Source organism: Carcharodon carcharias, chromosome 21 (genome assembly GCF_017639515.1).
Source record: "Carcharodon carcharias isolate sCarCar2 chromosome 21, sCarCar2.pri, whole genome shotgun sequence".
Taxonomy (NCBI): Eukaryota; Metazoa; Chordata; class Chondrichthyes; order Lamniformes; family Lamnidae; genus Carcharodon; species Carcharodon carcharias.
The window spans coordinates 44,350,378-44,372,762 of NC_054487.1; the positions used below are offsets into that span (position 1 = coordinate 44,350,378).

Below are 22,385 nucleotides of genomic sequence, written 5' to 3' on the forward strand. Positions count from 1 at the left end.
ACCTATTTTAACAAATTACTTTTAAAAAGCTCCTTGTTTAAATTGGTTTATTTTAAAATCAGTCACGGACGTTTTCGGAAAAGTTACTCTGAAGAGTTTTTTTTTCGCAGGGCAATATATTCTTTGCTAAAAACAAAAAAACTGCGGATGCTGGAAATCCAAAACAAAAACAGAATTACCTGGAAAAACTCAGCAGGTCTAGCAGGTCGAAGGGTCATGAGGACTCGAAACGTCAACTCTTTTCTTCTCCGCCGATGCTGCCAGACCTGCTGAGTTTTTCCAGGTAAATATATTCTTTGCCTTCAATCAGAGGATCCTCCTCGACCCTGTTTAATGTTTTGAAAAGGTCAAAGAGAGAAACGCGCTGTCGAGTCGCCGCCTGTTTAGAACTTAAGCAGGAGCCGTAGGTGCGGCGCGCATGCGCAGTTGGAGTCTGGGCCGGTGTTGCGAGCTGTGTTCGCCATGAGTCGCAACTACAATGATGAGCTGGGTTTCTTGGATAAAATCCACAAGAACTGTTGGAGGATCAAAAAGGGCTTTGTGCCCAACATGCAGGTGATTGGAGCACAGGGAGAGACCGAGAGAAAGACACGCGGTGCAAAAGCTACTCGTCACCACCCTCATCGTTCCCCGCGTCTCGCTCCGCCCCCCCCTCCCCCCCTCTCCTCCCTTCCCCCCCTCCTCCCTCTCTCCCCCCTCCCTCTCCTCCCAACCCCACATGTCTCTCCATTCCCCCCCCCCCCCGGGATAAATCATAGAATTGTTATGGTAAAAAAAAGACCATGTCTGCAGTGCTTCTTTGAATGAACAGTTTACTTAGTGCCATTTTCCTGCCTTATGCCTCTAACCCTACACATTCATGGAATTCGAAGACACTATTTTACCCTGAGAGTGATGGGAATGTGCAATTTGCTCCCACAGGGAGTACTTGAAGCAAATGCATTTAAGGTGAAGTTAGATTAGCATACTCCTATGTAGGAGAAGGAAATGGAGGATTATGTTAATAGTTAAATGAGGAAAGACTGGAGAATACTAGAGTAGAGTACAAATGCCAGCATGGACTAATTGGGAAAATGGGCTAATTCTGCACCTTGTGTTCCATGTAATTTATTTGAGCTACGTTTTCAGTCATTGGACTGTTAACAAACTTGAATTATATGGCTCTCTATTCTGTTATCTAAGTTATTAATAAATATAGTGACTAGGTGAAGCCCCAGCACATTCCTTGTGGGATAGCACTAGTTATTCTCTTCCAATTCAAGTACATTCCATTACCATGCAAGAAGAATAAATTGAAGCATAAGGTATTGTACTGTGAATCTGCGTATTATTAAGATAAAGTGAGGGGAAAATTTGATGGGCTGGTCTTAAATGCGGGCTGAATGGCCTACTACAGCTTCTCTTTATGGTCTTGTGTTATTTGATGCCACTGGTATTGGAGAGTTTGCTTTATTAAAAAAAAACTACAAATTCCCTTTTTACAGAACAAAATGCCCCAGGTATGCTTGGGTATTAAAATGCATTTGTTGGTCATTCACTGGTGTCTCAAAGATGCCTCTTTGGGACAAGATGTACTGATCTCTGTCTAGTGGATTAATATCATTTTTGAGTCCTGGTATTGTCAATTTGTTCCAAAGCTTGAGAAAGGGACAATTTACAATGATTTTTTTTACCATCCACAGCTTCAGGAGGCCTCCAAGTGTTTCACAATCTGTAAATTACTTTTTGAAGTGTTGTTTCTGTTTTGTAGTGACACTCGGTAGCCAATATGCATAAAATATGCATGTATGTGTCAGCTGGTAGCACTTTTACCTCTGAGCCACAAGTCCGGATTCAAGTCCTTATCCAGGACTTGAGCACAATAATCAAGGCTGACACTCCAGTGCAGCACTGAGAGAATGCTGCATTGTCAGAGATTCAATCTTTCAAATGAGATGTTAAACCACAGTCCCATCTGTCGTCTCACATTATTTCAGAGAGCAGAGGAGTAGACCCTGGCATATATTTATCCCTCAGTCAACATCATAAAAGCAGATTATCAGGTCATTATCATATTGCTGTTTTGTGTGAGCTTGCTGTTTGCATGTTGGCTGCCACATTTTGTACATACAACTGTACCCATGCTCCAAAAGCACTTCATGTTATATGGCTGTAAAACACTTTGCGATGCCTGGTGGTCAAAAGCGCAAGACTTTTTTTTACGAGCTGCATATTAGATAATTCACCAGTTATTTTGTTTAGTGGTATTGATTGAGGAATGAATGTTTGCCAGGACATCAGAAGAACTCTGCTCTGCGCTTTGAATAACATCATTGGATCTTTTGCAGCTTTGGTTTAACGTCTCATCTTAATGGCTGCACATTTAAAAAATGTAACATTATGTGAAATCTACCCCAACATACCAGGCAGGCTGCTTTCGATCTCTTTAGTGTCACTGGAACCCACAACCCCTTAACTTCGAGTGTTATAAATGAACCAAACTGGTACTCCCTTCACCTGAAAAGTAGCTAGCTGGCATTCATTTGAGTTAATTTGGTCTCGGATACAAGACTAATCAGCTGTAGTTAGTGTTCTTGTTGCAAAGAGGAGACGCAGCTTGATGATTACAGATTTGGCCTTGGTAGGAATTCTCATCTCTCTCTGCTATATTAGTGAGACGATAATTACGGGTTATTGCAGATAGAAATTAGGCAAAAGTTGATGCTGTAGTAATATGTTGATCTAATTTCTTAAAGGCTGACCTGATATTCTTGTGTTCTAGGTGGAAGGGGTGTTTTATGTCAATGATACCCTGGAGAAATTGATGTTTGAGGAGCTGCGAAATTCATGTCGTGGAGGAGGTGAGAACAAATTGTAAAATGTTTGTGATGTACAATTTGAGCACAGGAGCCAGATTTTAATTGTCCACGTGTGATGATAAATTATAGAATCTCAAACTAGCATTTGTGTATGTGTTATGATCTGATATCATAATTTGACCTTGGTAAAGGAGAAGTGCAGTCTTGTTCATGTAGCAGTTCATATAGCAGTACAGGTCAATGATGGCATTTTTAAATCTCTACACATTGGAGGAAGCTGTAAATGTATGATATCACACTAGTAATGTCACTAGACTATTAGTACAAAGGCCTGGCGACTAATCTGTAGACATGAGTTCAAATCCCACCACAGCAGCTGGGTACTTCAAATTAAATAATTTAAATAATTAAATAAATCTAGAATACAAAGATAATGTCAATAACGGTGACCACAAAACTACCGGATTGTCATAAAATCGCATATGGTTTACTAATGTCTTTTAGAGAAGGCAATCTACCATCACTATCGGTCTGGCCTACATGTGACTCCAGGCCCACAGCAATGTAGTTGTGTTTAAACTACTCTCTGAAATGGCTCAGTATTCAAGAAGCTGGCTCACCACCACCTCAAGGGCAATTTGTGATGTCAGATGGACAGTGATTCAAATTTGTTAGGAGGAGTGGACGTAGCAGCAAAGTAAAAGAAATGCCATGGAGAGCGGTTCCTGAGATTTACCCCCACTCTATCCAAGATGAGCCTTTTTTAACGTAGTTGGTCATATCTACCTAAATTTAGACATATCTTGTGACTCTGCCAACCAGTGTGGCGCTGCACTTAATAAAGTAATTGGAATATTAAATAACATCGCCAAAAATTAGAGTACAAGTTAATGGGAGTGTTGCTGTAAACTGTACGGTACTGTGATCAGATCACACTTTAATTTCTGGTCACAAAGACATCAGAGTGACATTTAGTCTCTAGAGACAGTTGAGAGAAAAGCCACAAGGCTGATCTCACATCAGGCGACTGATAGGTGAGCTTATACAAGCATATAAAATAACAAGCAGTATAGAAAATTACTTCAAACTAAACAGAGTAGGACAAGGGAACATGGTTCAAATGTATAAGTGCAAATTTAGAACTGATGTCAGGAAGTTTTTATTTACACAAACGCTGATCATGTGGAATGGAATTGTGGAGGTGACAACCCTGAAACTATGTAAGAAATAATAAGTGTCACGGGGATTTTAGATTATTCCTTTGAACTCGCTCATCTTTTGTGATGTTATGATTATGGTATGTATCCAGTGGCTTTTCCCCCTTGCTTTAAAAAATAAATTTTAGTATCAGACTCCTGGAACATCCATCCGCAGGGTAACAAAGATTTTGGTGGTTTATCACATTGCAGTAAATTGACCAGTGCTGAAATGAATGGACTCAGTTGGATTATAAAGCTCTTCTTTGGTGGCTACAGCTGTATGCAGTTGGTTCTTTTGGTATCTTTATATCTCCCACCTTTCTTGAATAATGGTGTTACGTTTGTGGCTTTCCAACCTGTGGGCAGTTCTGCAGAATCTAAGGAATTTTGGAAAATTACAACTAATGCATCCACCTCCACTATCTCTGCAGCTACTTCCTTTAAGACACAAGGATACAGGTCATCAGGTCCAGAGAACTTGTCAGCCTTTCGTCCCATTAGTTTTTCTAGTGCTTTTTGTTTAGTGATTGTAATTGTTTTAAGTTCTTCCATTCTTTTTGCCCCATGCCTTTATATTATTCTTGGGATGCTTTTTGTGTCTTCTGCTGTGAAGACAGGTACAAGATACTTGTTCAAAGTCTGTTATTTCTTTTTTTCTCAGTATTAATTTCACAGTCTCATCCTCAACTTTCTGTGAAAATAAGTTCCTAACCTTCTGCTTCTATAGCTATAGTGATGCCTCCCAATTCTCTTTTGCTTTCCTAATCTGAGTAACCTATCCATCTGAACAGAATCTATTCTCTCCATAGCATTAAAGACAACAGGTCTATCCTCTTGAAGTTTATGTATTTCCATAGCAAAAATTTCTTTCCTCTGAATGTTTTCCGGGCTTCAATATTCCCTATTATGAGAGGTGACTAAAATTACACAGTATTATAGATCAAGTTGGGCCAGGGCTTGCCTTGTGTTTTCTGACCTAACTGTGAATCCTAAACTGGTTTCAACTTCATAGCAGCCTCATAACATTGAAGGTGTACCTTCAACAACTTATCTATAACCTCCAACTGTTAACTTCAGTGCACAACTGTGAATGATGTATACGTGCTATAGGCAGAGTTGCCCTACTTAAATGCACCATACTGCATTTATTTATATTTCTCTTAAAAGGCATCTAGATACTAGCCCATCCCCCTACCATATCCAGATTTCCCTGCCTGATATTCTTGCATTCATACATAACTTAATGTCATCAGCTCATAGTGCATTGATCTCTAGATGTAGGAGAGAAATTAAATGGTCCAATCTTGAACCAAGATGTTAATGATTTATAAGGCTGCATAGCCTTTTCTGTTCTTACGTTTTGTGACTGCAACTGCAAATTTGGTGAAATTTGGATCCTCTCAGAAAGGGATAGTCTGGAGCATGGTGTTGTATATATTGATGGACTACCGCTGTGCATGTGGGTATATTCTTCTTTGTCACTCAACTCTCATCTTGTTGCTTACAACCACAGGAAAACTAAAATGGTTAATCCTTGTCTTCTAGGTGTAGGTGGTTTCATGCCAGCCATGAAGCAGATTGGAAATGTGGCAGCGTTGCCTGGGATTGTTCATGTGAGTTAAAATTTCATGTTCTGGGACCTTGCTTTTTAAAAATGAACAATGTGTTATTGCATAGAAAAATTAAATCCAACAACATTGTTTATTAGATAGCATAAGGGTCTGAAGTATGTTTCAAAGTGTAAACCATTGTGAAGTACGGATATTGTAACAGGATCCTAGCTTGAGTAATAGATGAACCCAAATATTATAACTTTTAAATGTTGATGTTTCTGAAACGTAGATATGAGTATGTGGGCAAGAAGAGATGCTTGAATGCTAGATTTCTGTGCATTACACATGGTAGAGTGAAATGGCATTTCCTTTATATGTTGTAATGGCAGAATTCAAGGGAAGTTAATATCTAGAGTAGATTTTTGGCATTGCTTTGCAGTGGAGTGGTTCAAATGAGGGTGCTTGTCCAACAGATTATTATATCCCAGCGTGTCTAGAGCCTGATGCTCAGGAATGCCATCGTATATATCCTGTAGACGGTTTGGGGTGCTAATTGATATTCTTGAGATCAGGTCATTTGATAGCACATTGTCATCAAAACATGAAATGTACCTGTAAATAAAATAAAATGAAGGAAGTTTATTTTGATAGGAATTGTGGAAGAGAAAGCAAGCATTAAAACAAATGGCAAGGCCTTTTATAGGCTCCCTTTGATAATATTGGTTTCAAGCTGATACTATGAAAGGTACTGATCTAATGATGCTTTGAAGCATTCCTGACGCATGACACCTATTACAACAAAGTTGTTTGAAACTTGACAATTTCAGTGGCAGCCTTCCATCTTGTAAGACGGTGGTTTGTGTTGTGGTGTTTAGATCTGTGTTAAGCATCGTCTGGTGGGACTCGTCCCCATTCTGGCATGGCAGCCTCTGAGCATTTGCTGCAGTGGAAAGGTGCACAATTTTCTGACCTCTGTTTTCTTTGGGCCCTCGTTTTGCTTCTGCTCATCTCTTCCAATGCCCTTCCAAACAGTCAGCCTCCAGAGTTCACAGCCTTCATGAGTTGTCAAAACTTGACAGTACTACTGGACATTTGCAGATACAGAATGTCTGTAATGAAAATGCTTTAATGTGAGATCACTTGTTAAAACTTAAAATAAACTCTTCAAGATTAATGCTAAGTAAGCATACGTTATGTGCAGCTAGAAGAGCACACAGATAGTGAGTTCTGAACACAGTGGTTAAAACTTTTCAAGAATCTAATAGATTACTGTGCGCATGTGTGTTTGTGTACATTCTGATGCGCGTGTTTCAGACTTATTTCTAGTTATTGAAACATTATTTTTATTAACTCTCTTAAAGAAATCCATTGGACTTCCTGATGTCCATTCAGGTTATGGGTTTGCAATTGGAAACATGGCTGCCTTTGACACGAATGATCCTGAGGCTGTGGTATCCCCAGGTAAAAAAAAAATTCACTGGCTAGATTGGGCTGGGGTAGACACTTAATTGTGAAGCACTTGACAAGTTGAAGATCTGGAGCTTTTTCTTAATGATTTACATATTATTTTGTTACATTAGATAAGAAAAGCACAGAAATATGACTGTCCTTGTTATTATAACTACTTATTTTCAAGGGAATGGTGCGCTTGTGGCAGTGCCAGAATATTGCACGAGGATAGGGGTGTCCAAATGCAGTCCAAAAGCTCTTTTGATCAGGTCTACAAAGCTCTTGTCACCTGTGTGTGCAAAGCAAACTTTAGAATCTTTGGACTTTGACTTTTTATAATTCTCAGGACATGAAAAGACTGTCCTTCAATTGATGAATTTTAACTAAACCTGGAAGTTTTAAAGAGCTAAAGCTTCCAAGATTTTGTGAAAGGGACTTAGCAGGTTTGTGCACGGAGATGTCTTGCTATTTATGAATTTGGAAGGGTGAACCTTTTTTTTTCCCTGAATAGGAATTTCATCTTTTGTTTATGGGGGCTCAGATTACTGGTTACCTGCTCTGCAGTTACTGTTTTTCTCTGTATTTGGCTCCCATATCCAGATATTTGGACATTTCTGCAATAGGAAAGCTAAGCTGGAATTCCAGTTTCTATTGGTGTTATTTTCATTCTGATCCATGTTGGCACAGGGAGTCTCTATTTATGAAGATCCCTGTGGATTGAGCAATATGTGCATTCATTCAGATACCTGAATTTGGGGAAGGGTAGAGGTGAGATGGATTGTAGATATATGAAAATAATATATTAGTGATATTTATGGAAGTATATTTTGCTTTTGTAGGTGGTGTGGGTTTTGATATCAACTGCGGAGTGCGTTTGCTGCGTACCAACCTCGATGAAGGGGACGTGCAGCCAGTAAAAGAACAGCTGGCTCAGGCCATGTTTGATCACATTCCTGTAGGAGTCGGATCCAAGGGAGTCATCCCTATGGGTGCTAAGTAAGAATGTTGCATAAGGACTTGGGAGAAAGGAATGTAAAAATTATATTTTTGATGGCAGGAAGCAGGAGAGAGTGACCTTTAAGTTTTGTTGCAAATTAGATGGGTTAGCATTAATCACCATGCGAATGAAATTTGTTTAATGGAAGGGGGTTTGGCATTGATGTTACAACTTTGTCAAAATTAATATAATATGCTGAAAGAAAGAGATGAAAAATTGTGCTCTCAATGTTTAAATGTGTGATTCTTTAGATAAACAGTAATTTTTAGTTTGGCTGAATCCAGTGACAAATTAATTCCAATTAATCAGAAGTGATAGTTTTTTTTTAGTCCTTGTACTCCATATGTTCCACGTTTCAACCTACTTTCCTAAATGAGTTCTCCCTCACCCCATGAGAGTATTTTCATTTTCTAGATTTTATATGTATAAAGAAACAAAGAATAAAACATCTTTCCACACCAAATAATAAATCTATCCTTTTTTGGATTGCTTCAGCTACTAGATCTATCCTGTACAGGGTCTTTCTGTCTTCAAAATTGGTTGAATAACATTTGCAATAAACTTTATTTGGCTTTAAATTCCCAGAAAGTTTATTCAAATAGTAACAGGAAAAACAAGCAGCAGTAGTAAAGTAATAGGTACCAGTTGCTCATTTATAATTGAAATAAATAGTTTTAGCACAAAGGTTAGGAACCATCATTTGTAATTACTTTTTAATGTAGTTGTCCTATTGAAGTTACTTGGCTTTCTTTGGTATTTGCAGTCAGATGACCTTTTTTCAAAGACACCAGATCAAACTCAGTTCGAAAAGCACAAACTAATATTGCCTGAAAAAAAAACAACTAAAAGTAACTAGCTGGTAAATTCAGAAAGCTGCTAATTGTGGTAGCTATTTGAACAAATCTCTCAGTATTTGAATTGCATGACTTGGCTTTGCTTTCAAGCAAACTGCCAGACACTGAACAGACTGTTGTTGTAACACTGTATTGAGCTAAGCTAGACATACTTTCTGTGATTGTAGCTGTTTTTAAATCCTTTACATAACATAATGATAAAGAGCGCAATATTAAATGTTAGGACAAATTTGATTCATTTTTGTTACAATGATAAAACAATTATTTTATACTTGAAGGAAATATCCAAGTAATTAACAACTTTCATTCATGAAATTACTGTTGCTTATATGCAGCATTGTTACTTCAAAAGGAGCAGGAAGTTTGAGTACTTTGTGTTCAAAGTATTCCCGCCCATCCCATCAAATATCTGTTAAAAGTGCTTTCAAATTTGCTACGTTTTAGCTTAAGACATATTTCAAGACCTGACGGTAAATAAAATGCTGTTTGTAATTGACCTTTGCTATGCTATACCAATCTTCAAAATTACTTAAGATTGTTAAGTTTTAGGATTTTTCTTTATTGATCCTTCTGCTACCTTGCTAACAGTTGACATTTACTTGCAGAGATCTAGAAGAAGCTTTGGAGATGGGAGTGGACTGGTCCCTGAGGGAAGGCTATGCCTGGGCTGAGGATAAGGAGCACTGTGAAGAATATGGCAGAATGCTGCAAGCTGATCCTTCCAAGGTCTCTTCAAAGGCCAAAAAGAGAGGATTGCCCCAGGTAATGTTTTTTGTACCGTGCATCCTCCTAGGCTGAAAGTAGCCATGAGGCTTTGTGTCTAGGCAACAGACTTGCTCAAGAGCAGTCTGCAGCAAATGGTAAATCACCGCCATGTCAGTTTTGTCCAAGATTAACTTGTTGCATGATGATTCACAGGTATCGCGCAAAGATGGGTGGTAGGTCAGAAGATTGGACAGAATATAAAGAACAGCAAAGAATGACAAAAAGATTAATAAGGAGGGAGAAATTAGAGTACGAGAGAAAGCTAGCTGGAAATATAAAGACAGATATTTAAATAAGAAAATAGTTAACAAAGGGAGTGTTGATCCCATAGAAAGTGAGTCTGGGGAATTAATAATGGAAAGTAAGGAGATAGATGGCAGATGAACTGAACAGGAATTTTGCATTGGTTTTCACAATAGAGGATACACGTAACATACCAAAGATAGCTGTAAATCAGGAAATGGAAGGGAGGGAGGACCTCGGGAAAATTACAGTACCAGAGAAGTGGTATTGAGCAAATTGTTGGAACTGCGAGCTGTCAAATCCCAGGTCCTGATGGACTTACCCTTGGGCCTTAAAAAAAAAAGTGGCTAGTGAAATAGTTGATACGTTGGTTTTAATTTCCCAAAATTCCTGAGACCCGGGGAAGCTTCCATTAGATTGGAAAATAGCAAATGTAACTCCTTTATTCAAAAAAGGAAGGGAGACTGAAAGCAGGAGACTACAGGCCAATTAGCTTAACATCTGTCATAGGGAAAACATTAGAAGTTATTATTAAAGATGTTATAGCAGGGCATGTTTAACCAATTTATTAGAGCTCTTTGAAGGAGTCACATGTGCTGTTGATAAAGGGAACCTGTGGATGTACTGTACTTGATTTCCAGAAGGCATTTGATAAAGTGCCACATCAAAGATTATTGTAGAAAATAAAAGTTTATGATGTAAGGGGTAACATATTGGCATGGATAGAAGATTGGCTACCTAACAGGATACAAAGGGTAGCCATAAAATGGGTCTTTTTTTGGTTGGTGGGATGTAATAAGTGGTGTGACGCAGGAATCGGTGCTGGGACCTAAGCTTTTTACAATTTATATAAATGACTTAGATGAAGGGACAGATGGTATTGTTGCTAAATTTGCTGATGACATAAAGATAGGTAGGAAAGTAAGTTGTGAGGAGGACGTAAGGAGGCTACAAAGTTACGTAGGTAAACAAGTGGGCAAATGGAGTATAATGTTGGCAAATGTGAAATTGTCCATTTTGGCAGAAACAGTAAAAAAGCTAAATGATGAGAGATTGCAGAGCTCAGATACAGAGGGATCTGAGTGTCCTACTGCATGAATCACAAAAGGCTAGTATGTAGGTACAGCAAGTAATTAAGAAAGCTAATAGAATGTTATCATTGATTGTGAGGGTAAGTGAATACAAAAGTAGGGAGGTTATGCTTCAGTTATACAGGGCACTGGTAAGACCCCAAGTGGAGTACTGTGTACAGTATTGTGCCCCTTATTTAAAGAAGGATGTAAATGTGTTAGAAAAAGTTCAGAGAAAGTTTACTATATTAATACCTGGAATGGACAGGTTGTCTTATGAGGGAAGGTTGGACAGGTTAGGCTTGTATCCACAGGAGTTTAGAAGAGTAAGAGGTGACTTGATCCTTTAAGATCCTGAGGGGTATTGACAGAGTGGATGTGGTGAGGATATTTTCTCTTGTGGGAGAATCTAGAACTAGGATTCATGGTTTAAAAATAAGGGGTCACTCATTTAAGACAGATGAGAATTTTTTCTGAGGGTCATGAGTCTTTGGAACTCTTTCTCAAAAGGCAGTGGAAGCAGAGTTGTTAAATATTTTTAAGGCAGAGCTAGATAGATGCTTGATTAATAAGAGGTTGAAAGGTTATTGGAGGTAGGTGAGAGGTTACAAGCAGACTCAACATGATCTTATTGAATGGTGGAGCAGGCATGAAGGCTGAGTGGTCTACTCCTGGTCCTAATTTGTATGTTCGTGCAGTCTTTTTTAATATTAAATGGGTATTATTGTTGTTTGCGTGCAAGTCCTTCTGTGAACTCATTGCTTTGCATGGACAATGCCCAACTTTCTGGATCACAAAGCTCATTGTGATTGGAATAATTACGGACAAACTTATTTCCTACTTTGCTTTTTTGGTGTGCAGTGGTGTGTAATTTTCAGCTTTGCAAAGTTAACTTTGGAAATTATTATTAGAAAGTTGATCATTGTGGTTACAACATAAATGTTAGGAAGTGTTTGGAACTGAATTGATGCCAGGAGTTGTATCTAAATGGTATGCATTTTTTTAGCTGGGAACTTTGGGTGCTGGAAACCACTATGCCGAGATTCAGGTGGTGGATGAAATCTACAATGATTATGCAGCACGCAAAATGGGCATTGACCACAAGGGCCAGGTGTGTGTCATGATTCACAGTGGGAGCAGAGGTTTTGGACACCAGGTTGCAACAGGTGAGGCACTTTTCCCTTTTCTACTTAGCATATAGCCAAGATATAACATATCTTTTGTGTTCAGTGCAAAGCCTGCCCCAAATACCACTATTCCAATGTAGGGTCATAAGAATTGGGAACTGTCACTTGAGTCTTTCTTGTCAATCAATGAGATCACAGCTGATCTTGGACCTCATCTCCACTTTCTTATCTGACCCACATTCTCTTGCTTCCCTTAGAGTCCAAAAATTATATTGATCTGAACACCTAAGTACAAATCTGTAGCATGAGGACAGCCTTACAAATGCCTGATGTTATAATTACAACAAACTATGTTGAGAAACTCCTCCATCACATTGATCCATCTAAAGCTTGTAGCCTTAAAGACATCACAAACTATACACTTAAAACTACAGCGAGTGAGTTCCACACCTATGTTACAATATGTCCTTCAACAATCCATAAATATAGGTGAACTACCCATTGACTGGCTATGAGTTCAAAGTGTCTCCAACTTACAAGAAAGAGCCCCTTACTGATCCAGCAAACTACTGACCCATTTTGCTTAATAGTGTTTACTGTAAATTATTAGCAAATATCATTGATAGTCAGCTAATGAGACATCTTGAAGGGCAGAAAGTCCTTACTGACAAACAGCATACCTTTTGTAAAGCTGGATCAACAGAATCACAACTCATGCTTACCATTCACAACCTGACCTATAACCTTGACAACCGCATCACCTAGCTATTTTATATCTTTCCAAGGCTTTCGACTGTGTACCACACGCAAAGCTACTGGAAAAACTGGATCACTGTGGAGCACAATGAAATGCTAAGTAATGGATAAGAGCCTATCTTAATAAATGGCAATGAAGAGTAACAGGGAATGGGGAAGCCTCAAACTGAAACCAGTCTTAAGCAGCATGCCCAAAGATATCATCTTGGGCCCCCGTTTGTTTCTCCTCTTTATAAAATGACATCCAGGATTGAATATCAAGCCAGATCAGATTCTTTGTAGATGATTCTTTAGTCTATAGAGCCATCAGATGTGGTTAGCCTTCAAGAAGACTAAATAGTCCCATCAAATTGGCCAATATATGGGGGAATTAGAATTCAACATGGAAAATGTAACATCATGCGAATCAACTATCATCGATGTCTGACAGTACCCAACTACACAATGCATGATTCCCCCTGAAGCTGCTAAAGAATGCCATTATTTAGGAATCTGCATCCAAAATAATTTAAAGTGGAATGTGCAAAGGCAACACGCAACCTCCAAGAAGTCCAAAATGCTGGGTTTGTGAAACAGAACTTCCATCACTCTTCAAATACAGTAAAGGAAATGCTGTACCAGACATTGGCTAGATCATAAAGAGTATGGCGTAGCCACTTGGGACCCATATACTGCTAAAAACATCACCTTACTTTAGAGAGTTCAATGCTGGGCTACTTGTTTTGCAAACAATAACTTGCGAGATTCTAGTGTCTCCCAGTTGCTTACATCACTAGTCTAACACCGCCTCAAACCAAAGTAAAACCCATAGGTTGACGTGCATCTATAAAATTTTGAATGAACAAGTAAATATTTCTAAGCAGTACAGTAAGCCCAAAAGTGACCAAGCTTAGAGTTCATGACCAACAGCTCCAACTGTACACAACCCAATGTGCTTCCTTTGCCATCTTCTTTTTCCCAACAACAATTAAGGGCTGGAATAATCTTCCTCAAACCTAATCTCCATGCCCTCTAAGGATTCATTTAAAAAAATTTGTTGAGCATTTTTATTAATGTGACCATCGACTGCACTCATTATGCACTGCCTGTAAAAATTCCCTAGTGGATGATTATGGAGGAAAACCTTACTAAGCACTAATCTCCGCTTGAAAATACTTAAGTGAACATTCATAGCCATCTGAGATAGAGAATTCCAAAGATTCACAGTCCTCTGAATGAATAAAGAAATTTCTCATCTCAGTTGTAAATGGCTGACCCTTTATCCTGAGACAGTGCCTGGAGAAACAGACTTGAAGGGCTAACTGGCCTGAACCTGTATACATTAGTCCAGGTGTGTCTCACCAAAGCTCTGTACAGTTGCAACAAGACTTTTTTACCCTTATACTCCAACCTCCTGGCAAAAATGGTGAAGATCAGTGTGATAATGGTGGATTGTGATACCTGCCTCATGCTATCTCAAATGGCTTACATTGAAGCACTTTCCTCTTCGAGTTTTGCACTTTCAAAACTCGGTATTATACAGTGAATGTTGTCTCTATCTTCCCTTGTGGCTCTGTACAACAAGATTTTGACCAACACTTAAGGGTAACTACAGGGTAAGGCACAATAATGCTTTTAACCTCAAGTGTTCTGAATTCTAAATAGATTTTTCCTGTTTTAATTGATCTAATTTATTTTTACCTGGTTATGGCTGGTGATTTTTGAGTGAGCATTTCAATATTTGGGGAAAACAAACCATGAGGTTTCGGCACATAAGCTTGTCCTCCCACAGCAGTGATTGAGTGACATAGTGTGTCTTACTGTTAAGATAACATTGCATGAAGTGGCTTTTGAAGTCACTTTGATGGAATTAAAATGCAAATCATCAGTGCTGTGAAGACTCTACAATATAGGCATAATTTCTTTTCTGTCCATTGCAAGAAGATTATTAATCCCCTTATATAGTACTCCAGATATCTTAAGCATCCTAAAAGTATAAATTATTTTTGTAAATATGATCAATTTATGCATGTTTTAAAATATGTGTCTGTTGGTTAGATTTAACAAATCTAGCTTTTACTTCATTGAAATGGTATAGAATCTACCCAACGTACTTGCTGGCTGAGGCAGAGCATTGCTTTGTTTTCCAGATGCGCTAGTGGCTATGGAGAAAGCCATGAAGAGAGATAATATTATTGTCAATGACAGGCAGCTGGCATGTGCCAGGATCAATTCCCAAGAAGGTCAGGACTATCTCAAAGGCATGGCAGCAGCTGGAAACTACGCATGGGTGAATCGCTCCTCTATGACCTTCCTGACACGACAGGTAGAGATTGTGTTGAACTGTATTATTCAGCTAATATTTCAAGCTTTTGTGTGCTAACTGTTTCTCAATTTGTTTATACTCTTAAGTAAAGCTTTTGCTTTACTTATGTACATTTTTTAGCAATATTTTTTTAAAAACTGCTGCGAGAGGCACTGTGTCAACACACATCTTAGATTAGTAGAGAATGGGTTTCTCTAAGTAATTTCCTGACAGGGAGCACCTTATTTCAGTCCATGATGGGTGTGCACCTCCTGCACAGTGGGATTTATTGTTGTGTGCTTCATCGATTTAAAGGGAAGGCTAACACATTGCATGGAAATTAGGAAATTGTCTTTTTAGTTCTCTGGTGTGGCAAGCAACAAGGGATTAAAGGTATGATCTTATGCAAAGGTGGAATTTGAGCATTTGGCTGGAATTGTATTGAAGTTTATTTCCTCTTCCTTCTGTCCTACTTTTCATACCTTGCTCAAATATTTATCTTCCACTTCTCTCTCCTCCTATTTTTCACTTTCATGTTTTTTCCCACCTTTCCTGCTTCTTCCATTTGTGTTCTCATCCACTTCCTATTCGTTCCCCATCATCTGCTTATGGTCATTTTATTTCCCATTCATTGTGTGCACTTGCTCCATATCTCGCTTTTATTTTTTGCCAATATTTCAAACACTTCCATTTGCTTTTGGTTTTTTTTTTTGGCCCTCTCTTCCTTATCTCACTTTAATTCATTCCTTATGTCTCCTGCTCTTTTCCCAAATTGCTTTCACCTACCTTTCTTGCTCTTGCTCATGTGCTCTCAAAAGCATTAACTCCCTCTTTTTCTCTTCCTCCCACCCTGTCTGTTTTAGGCATTTGCCAAAGTCTTCAACACTACACCGGATGATCTGGATATGCATGTGATTTATGATGTATCTCACAACATAGCCAAAGTGGAGGAACATGTGGTTGATGGGAAACAGAAGACACTGCTAATCCATAGGAAGGGTTCCACTAGAGCCTTTCCACCACACCACCCTCTTATACCAGTTGATTATCAGGTATGGAAACTACTGAAATGGAACATGTGGGCTCTTTGAAGTTTTCTAGTTATGAGAGTTTTGCTAGACTTTAGAAACTTGCATGGCGTTAAGATTGTTGACTCTTAATTTGGATGAATGCTATGGAAAGGACTATTTAACATTTAAATTGGACAATTAGTACTAAAAACTGGAACAGTATTGATCTGCCACTAAAGGCACAACATTTTAGTAAAAATAAAAACAAAAAACTGCGGATGCTGGAAATCCAAAACAAAAACAGAATTACCTGGAAAAACTCAGCAGGTCTGGCAGCATCGGTGGAGAAGAAAAGAGTTGACGTTTCGAGTCCTCATGACCTTTCAACAGAACTAGCAGTTCTGTTGAAGGGTCATGAGGACTCGAAACGTCAACTCTTTTCTTCTCCGCCAACATTTTAGTAAATATTGGGCTGAAACTTCTGAGAAGTGGCAGACTGTCACCCTGCTAATTTTTTTTTTACATTGCACCGGAGCTTCCGAACCGGGCCACTTCAGAAATGTGGAGTGTACATGTTCTGGAGCTCTCCGTTGTAGGGCTGGGTCATTGGGGAAGCCGAACCATGCCTCCTTTTTATGGCACCAGCTGCTGGAATTTGGTAAATCTTCATTCACTAATGCAGAAAAGCTTTGCGACATTTTAAATAGATTTTCAGAGTGTTAGTGAAAGAGTGTGGTAATTGGGTTGGGTGGTAGGTGACAGAATGGATCGGATGCCAGTTGGGTTCGTGGGGGGTGGTTGTGTCGGGTTGGGAGTTGAAAGATCAGGGTGGGAGTCGAAGGGCTAGGGTGTCAGTGACAGTTATTATGTATAAGTTAAAACTTTTTTCCTAATCTTCCTGGGTAATTATCCAGGTAGGTAAGTCAGAACCCTCCGAAGTCTCCAACTCTTAACTCAGAGTTGGGGACTCTTTCGGAGGGTTCTGGATACAGGGGAATTGCCCATTGGAAGTTCAAACTCGTGCATCGGGACTTCCGAGAGGTCCCATAGTGCATCTTGAGTACATCAGCATATGGAAATCCAGAAATCATAAGTTATGGGCCATTAAGTCCTGCCATATATGCAAGGTGCATAAAAATGAGAATCGAAACAACATTGCTACAGCAGCCTAAACTTCACTTTGATTCATGAAATTTGAACATGGGAGTCTGCACTGAATCTTCAATCAGAAACCTTGGAGCCATTTCAATACTCAAGCTGCTCAAATGGAGAAGTTGACTTTATGCACAATTAATCCTTGGATTATTTAGATGAAGGCCATTTGTACATGTTTTTTGGATTTGGTATGCTGAAAAGTTGAGTTTTTGTTTTAGAAGTGTGATTCAATTTGAAACTTAAAATAGTACCATGCTGTTATACAAATTGTCTTTTTTGGAAAGATGTGTGGTCTGAAATTCTGTTAACCCAGATTTTGTATATTTTTTGACAGTTAAAATTTATAGCTTAGTTTACATACGAGCACTGGTGCTCTTATCTGCACTGCATTTTTCACTGGCTGGCTAACAGAGAAAAGTTAGAATGTCTTTCTTCACAAAATTGTTCAGTACTGCAAAATGTTAACTTGCTTACACACCATACAATATAAAGCCCATTAAATATATTCATAAAACATCAATCCAGGATATTGACTGCTCTGCAGTGGACCCATGAATTTATTATACAGACTACATTTAATATAATTAATCACTCGTTATGCAGACTGTTCATAATCATAATTAAAGCTATTGGACAAAATTTTACAGATCAGAAGGCTGGCAAAATGGTGTGGGAAAATGTCTAGAGGCATGCCCAATACCTTTCCGCTGCCATGCCATTTTACCAGTCATGGGAAAGCTTGGAGACCAATTGAGTCACTAAAGTGTCCAGTTAAGGGCCTCTTGCTATCTTAGCTTGTATTTTAACAGCAGCCGCCTTGTTGAGAAACATCAGGTAAATCCTGGTGGGTTCCAGGGGTGGGTCCCCCTCTTTTGAATACTCTTTGCCCTCAAAGGCCCCCTTTCTTTCTCACCCCCCTCACGCTAATGACCTATCCCCAGTGGTAATGGCACCACTTGCCCTCACTGATCCTACCTTCCTGTTGGTGCCTGGCTGGCCCCGGCATCCCCAGACCCCCATTTAACAGGTTGTGAGGGCTTATGTCCATTAGTGCACCCTCATCCTCCAGATGCAACCAGAGTGGCCACCATTCTTGGTGGTGCTACTGGCCCTTTTATTGGGGTGGCTGCGCACATTGTAACATTTTATTTATGCTCTGTCGACCGACTGCAGCTCATTTGGTTTGGAAACGGCTAAGAAACAGTGAAACAACATTTAAAACTGGAGGGGAATATGAAGTAGTTGGCGTTAGAAATTCTCATGTTGATTAGGTAATATATAACACAAAAAACTTAAAGAATGTAGCTGTCACTAACCTGGCGATTTGGGTGTATTTCAACACACATTTTATTTACTGCTTTTGCTTTTATCATCATTTTATGGGTAATTTCCTAATTGGTTTCTAGTCCAATTTTATAAAGCACCTTATTTATCTGCATATATATCTTTGGAGGCAATGTAGCTGATTCATATTGAGACTTGTGAAAGACAATGAAGGGAAAGTACTAGGAGCAGAGGCTATGTAGGAAGATGATCGGTAAAAGATAATGTTGCTAGGGATGTGCATAGAAGGCCCAATTGGAAGAAGGTACCTGTGATCAATCAGAGCTCAGATTTATTAGCCATGTGATTTCCATGTGTCAAATAATGATGTACAGATGATTAACTTTAAAAAGAGATTATATAGATTACCATTCAGAAGATATTCTGACGAAGAATTTTCATGCAACTATAACTTATGTGTTACTTGTGTTCTCCTGTTTATATTTTTTTTAATGCTTGTAGTTGACTGGACAGCCTGTTTTGATTGGTGGAACAATGGGAACCTGTAGCTATGTCCTTACTGGCACTGAGCAAGGCATGACAGAAACATTTGGAACCACCTGCCATGGAGCGGTAAGGAATTATGAAGTGGAGTGTGTAACTGGAAAGTGTTAAATTTCAAAGGTTTCCCCCTTCTAGAGTGACCTATCAGTGTAGACCTTCACAATGCAATATATAGCCCAATTGTCTTCTGATTCTAAATTATGTTGATAGACTTCCTTGAATTTTTTAATATTTTACAGGCATAGCCCATTGCATACTCTGTATGAATAGATTGTACAATATGATTAGAATTCGCTTATGTAAAGTAAGGAGTTGGAATATAATTTTAGAATTTTCTTTCCAGGGGCGAGCTTTGTCACGTGCAAAATCCCGACGTAATCTTGATTTCCAGGATGTGTTGGACAAACTAGCAGATAAAGGAATTGCTATTCGTGTTGCTTCACCCAAACTAGTAATGGAAGAAGTAAGATCTGCACTTTTGTCTTTGAGATTTTTTTTGAAGTTGGCTAAATGTTGTGAGAGCAAGTTACTTTCTTAATCTTTTTCCTATGCATGTTAGGTGCCATTGATAAAAATGTTAGAGATCCTGTGTATATTTGAATTAAATTTCTGAATATGGAAAATCCTGATGTGGTAGACATTTGCAACTTAATCATCTCAAAGTTGATTTACAAATGTGACAAACAAGACCCAGTCCACATTAGAAATAACTATCTTTACTATGGCATTGAGTAGAAAAACATTTTTCATCTTGATTACAATGGTTAAAGGGATGTTTGTACCCTGCAGGGCCTTCCCCAAATGTCCCGTTTCTTGTGTTTGAGCCCAGTTATAATTAGCAGGCTGTTTGAAGGAGGTGCATCATAACCAAGCACAACTGATTCCTCATCCCATATCTGCACCTGCATTTCAGATTATCAATCATGAGTATTTTTTCATTCCCTAATCCCTGGTGCTAAAGTCAATTGTAACTTTCCTAATACCTTAGCAGCTGAGGTCAGCTAACTTACTAAAACTGTAAAGAACTGGTTATATTTTTCCCCCTTTGATACTACATGCACATTTTGAAGTCAAGGTACCTGATGGAGACCTGCTCAACGGTGACTGCCAATCCTGCTAGACTTGAGAACTCTGGAGTGACTGTTTCCTTCTTTCTGCAGAAGTGCCAGTTTCCAGGCATCTTCTGACAGTGAGTGGGAACTCATGACGGTTCCATTTATACATTGTTGCTTTTGACAATGTCATTGTGCTTTGATGCATTGCATGTTCCTTAAAATTTACAATGATAGAAAACAATTTGTAAATAATAACCGTCCTATTAATAATTCAGATTTGATAGTATAGTTTTGCCAAGCAGAGTCAGTGGTCTTCTCTTTCTTTGGGCCTATACTAAAGGTGGCTATTTGATTTCTGTGGAACAGGGTAAGATAAATGTTATTCAGAAATTAGTTTGTTTGTTTTGTTCCTTGAACATTTGTTGGAATTAAGATAGTAAACTTCTGTTCGTAATTAGATCTATTAGTGTCATATGTTTTCTCAAAGAATTAGGACCCAGGTTCAGACTCCTAGTCATATTACAAAAAGCAATACTAATGTAAAACTTGTTGTCGGTTGTTAAAGAATATCTTTTTCTCTTCTAGGCTCCTGAGTCCTACAAGAATGTAACTGATGTTGTGAATACTTGTCACGATGTAGGTATCAGCAAAAAAGCTATTAAACTGCGACCTATTGCAGTTATAAAAGGCTGATGGAGACTCCTTGATGGGATAAATTAGGAAAAATACTTTGAATGGACTGACCTTTTTATTAAACTTCATGTACCTATTTGGTGAAAAATCTTGATTTTTCAGGCTTACCGTGCAACACAACAAATACTGAATTAATTATTGTCCCACTTTTACTTTAAGAAATCTCATCACATTACTAATATTTGTTTATTCCAATAAGTTGTGATACTTTTTCATCTCTCCCTACAGCTAACTTTGCAGAATGTTTCACCTTTTTAATTTGATAAAACAGGAATTGTGATTTTTAAAATCACAGTGCAATGGATAGATGTACAATAAAATGGTGGAGAGTCAAATCTTGTCTTTTTTTTTGTAAAGAAATATTGGCTTGAAATTTACGGTGTTGAAACTGTCAGCATCTACCTTTGTTACTCAATCAAAATTGACTTCAACTTCTGAAGTCTGCACATGCACAGAATGTTGCAGAAATGATGACGCTGCACATCTCCAGAAGGCAGGCTGTCAGGAACCCCTGAACTGCAATCAACAGAAATCGGTTGAATTAACTGCAATTTGCACTCCTAGGCTGTTGGTCTCGCTGTAGAAAAAAAACCCTTGAAGTTGCACGTCGTTGAATGAGATATAACTAGAGTTTTAAGGATGTGCTAACTTAATTACTGTTAAATATCCTCACTGTCCTGAAAACCTAATTTCATTTTTGTGAAGTGTCAAATTTCTGCATGAAGGATATTAAATGCCTTTAGCCTATACAGAAGCAAAAATACTGCCGATGCTGGAAAAACTCAGGTTAAATCTCCTTTCTTCTTCTCCAGGAAAGCAGTCCCAATTTCTCTAATCTATCTTCATAACTGAAGTTTCTCATCCCTGGAACCATTCTTGTAAACCTCTCCAATGCATTCACATCTTTCCTTCCTAAAGTGTGGCATCTAGAACTGTACACAACATTCCAGCTGAGTGTTACTTAAATGAAAAACAGCTGTGGATTCTGAGGAGTAGAGAGATCTGGGTGTTCTAGTACATGTCACAAAAAGTTAGTAATACAGCAAGTAATTAAGGTGGCTTATGGAACACTATCCTTTATTATGAGAGGAATTGAACATAAAAGCAAGTATGTTATGCTTCAGTTATACAGGGGATTGATGAGACCAGAGCTCAAATATTGTGTGCAGCTGACCTGATTTAAGAAAGGATGTAAATGCATTGGAGGCAGTTCAGAGGAGGTTTAGTAGATTGATACTTGGAATGAGGAAGGTTAGACAGACTGGGCTTGTTTCCACTGGACTTTAGAAGAGTGAGGGGTGACTTGATTGATGTATGAGATCCTGAATGGTATTAATAAGATGGACATGGAAATTATGTTTCCCCTGGTGGGGAAGTCCAAAACTAGGGGGCACTGTTTTAAAATTAGGGCTTGCTGTTTTCAGACAGAGATGAGAACTTTTTTCTCTCAGGGTTGTGTGACTTTGGAACACTCTGGTGGAGGCAGGGTCACTGAATATTTTTTAAGGAAGAGGTAGATGGATTCACGTTAGGCAAGAGAATCAAAAGGT

At 38.6% G+C, this 22,385-nt stretch overlaps 1 protein-coding gene across 1 annotated transcript; it reads left to right on the forward strand.

The window, feature by feature from the left end:
• The first annotated feature begins 398 nt into the window (after window positions 1-398).
• Window positions 399-21,170, forward strand: rtcb (RNA 2',3'-cyclic phosphate and 5'-OH ligase). The gene is made up of 12 exons (XM_041216412.1): window positions 399-555; window positions 2,762-2,840; window positions 5,543-5,610; window positions 6,912-7,011; window positions 7,839-7,995; window positions 9,456-9,612; window positions 11,935-12,094; window positions 14,941-15,116; window positions 15,959-16,147; window positions 19,046-19,156; window positions 19,431-19,550; window positions 20,728-21,170. Exons 1-12 carry the CDS (start codon window positions 463-465, stop codon window positions 20,833-20,835), a joined length of 1,518 nt encoding a protein of 505 aa, XP_041072346.1. The 5' UTR covers window positions 399-462; the 3' UTR covers window positions 20,836-21,170.
• Window positions 21,171-22,385: the final 1,215 nt, after the last annotated feature.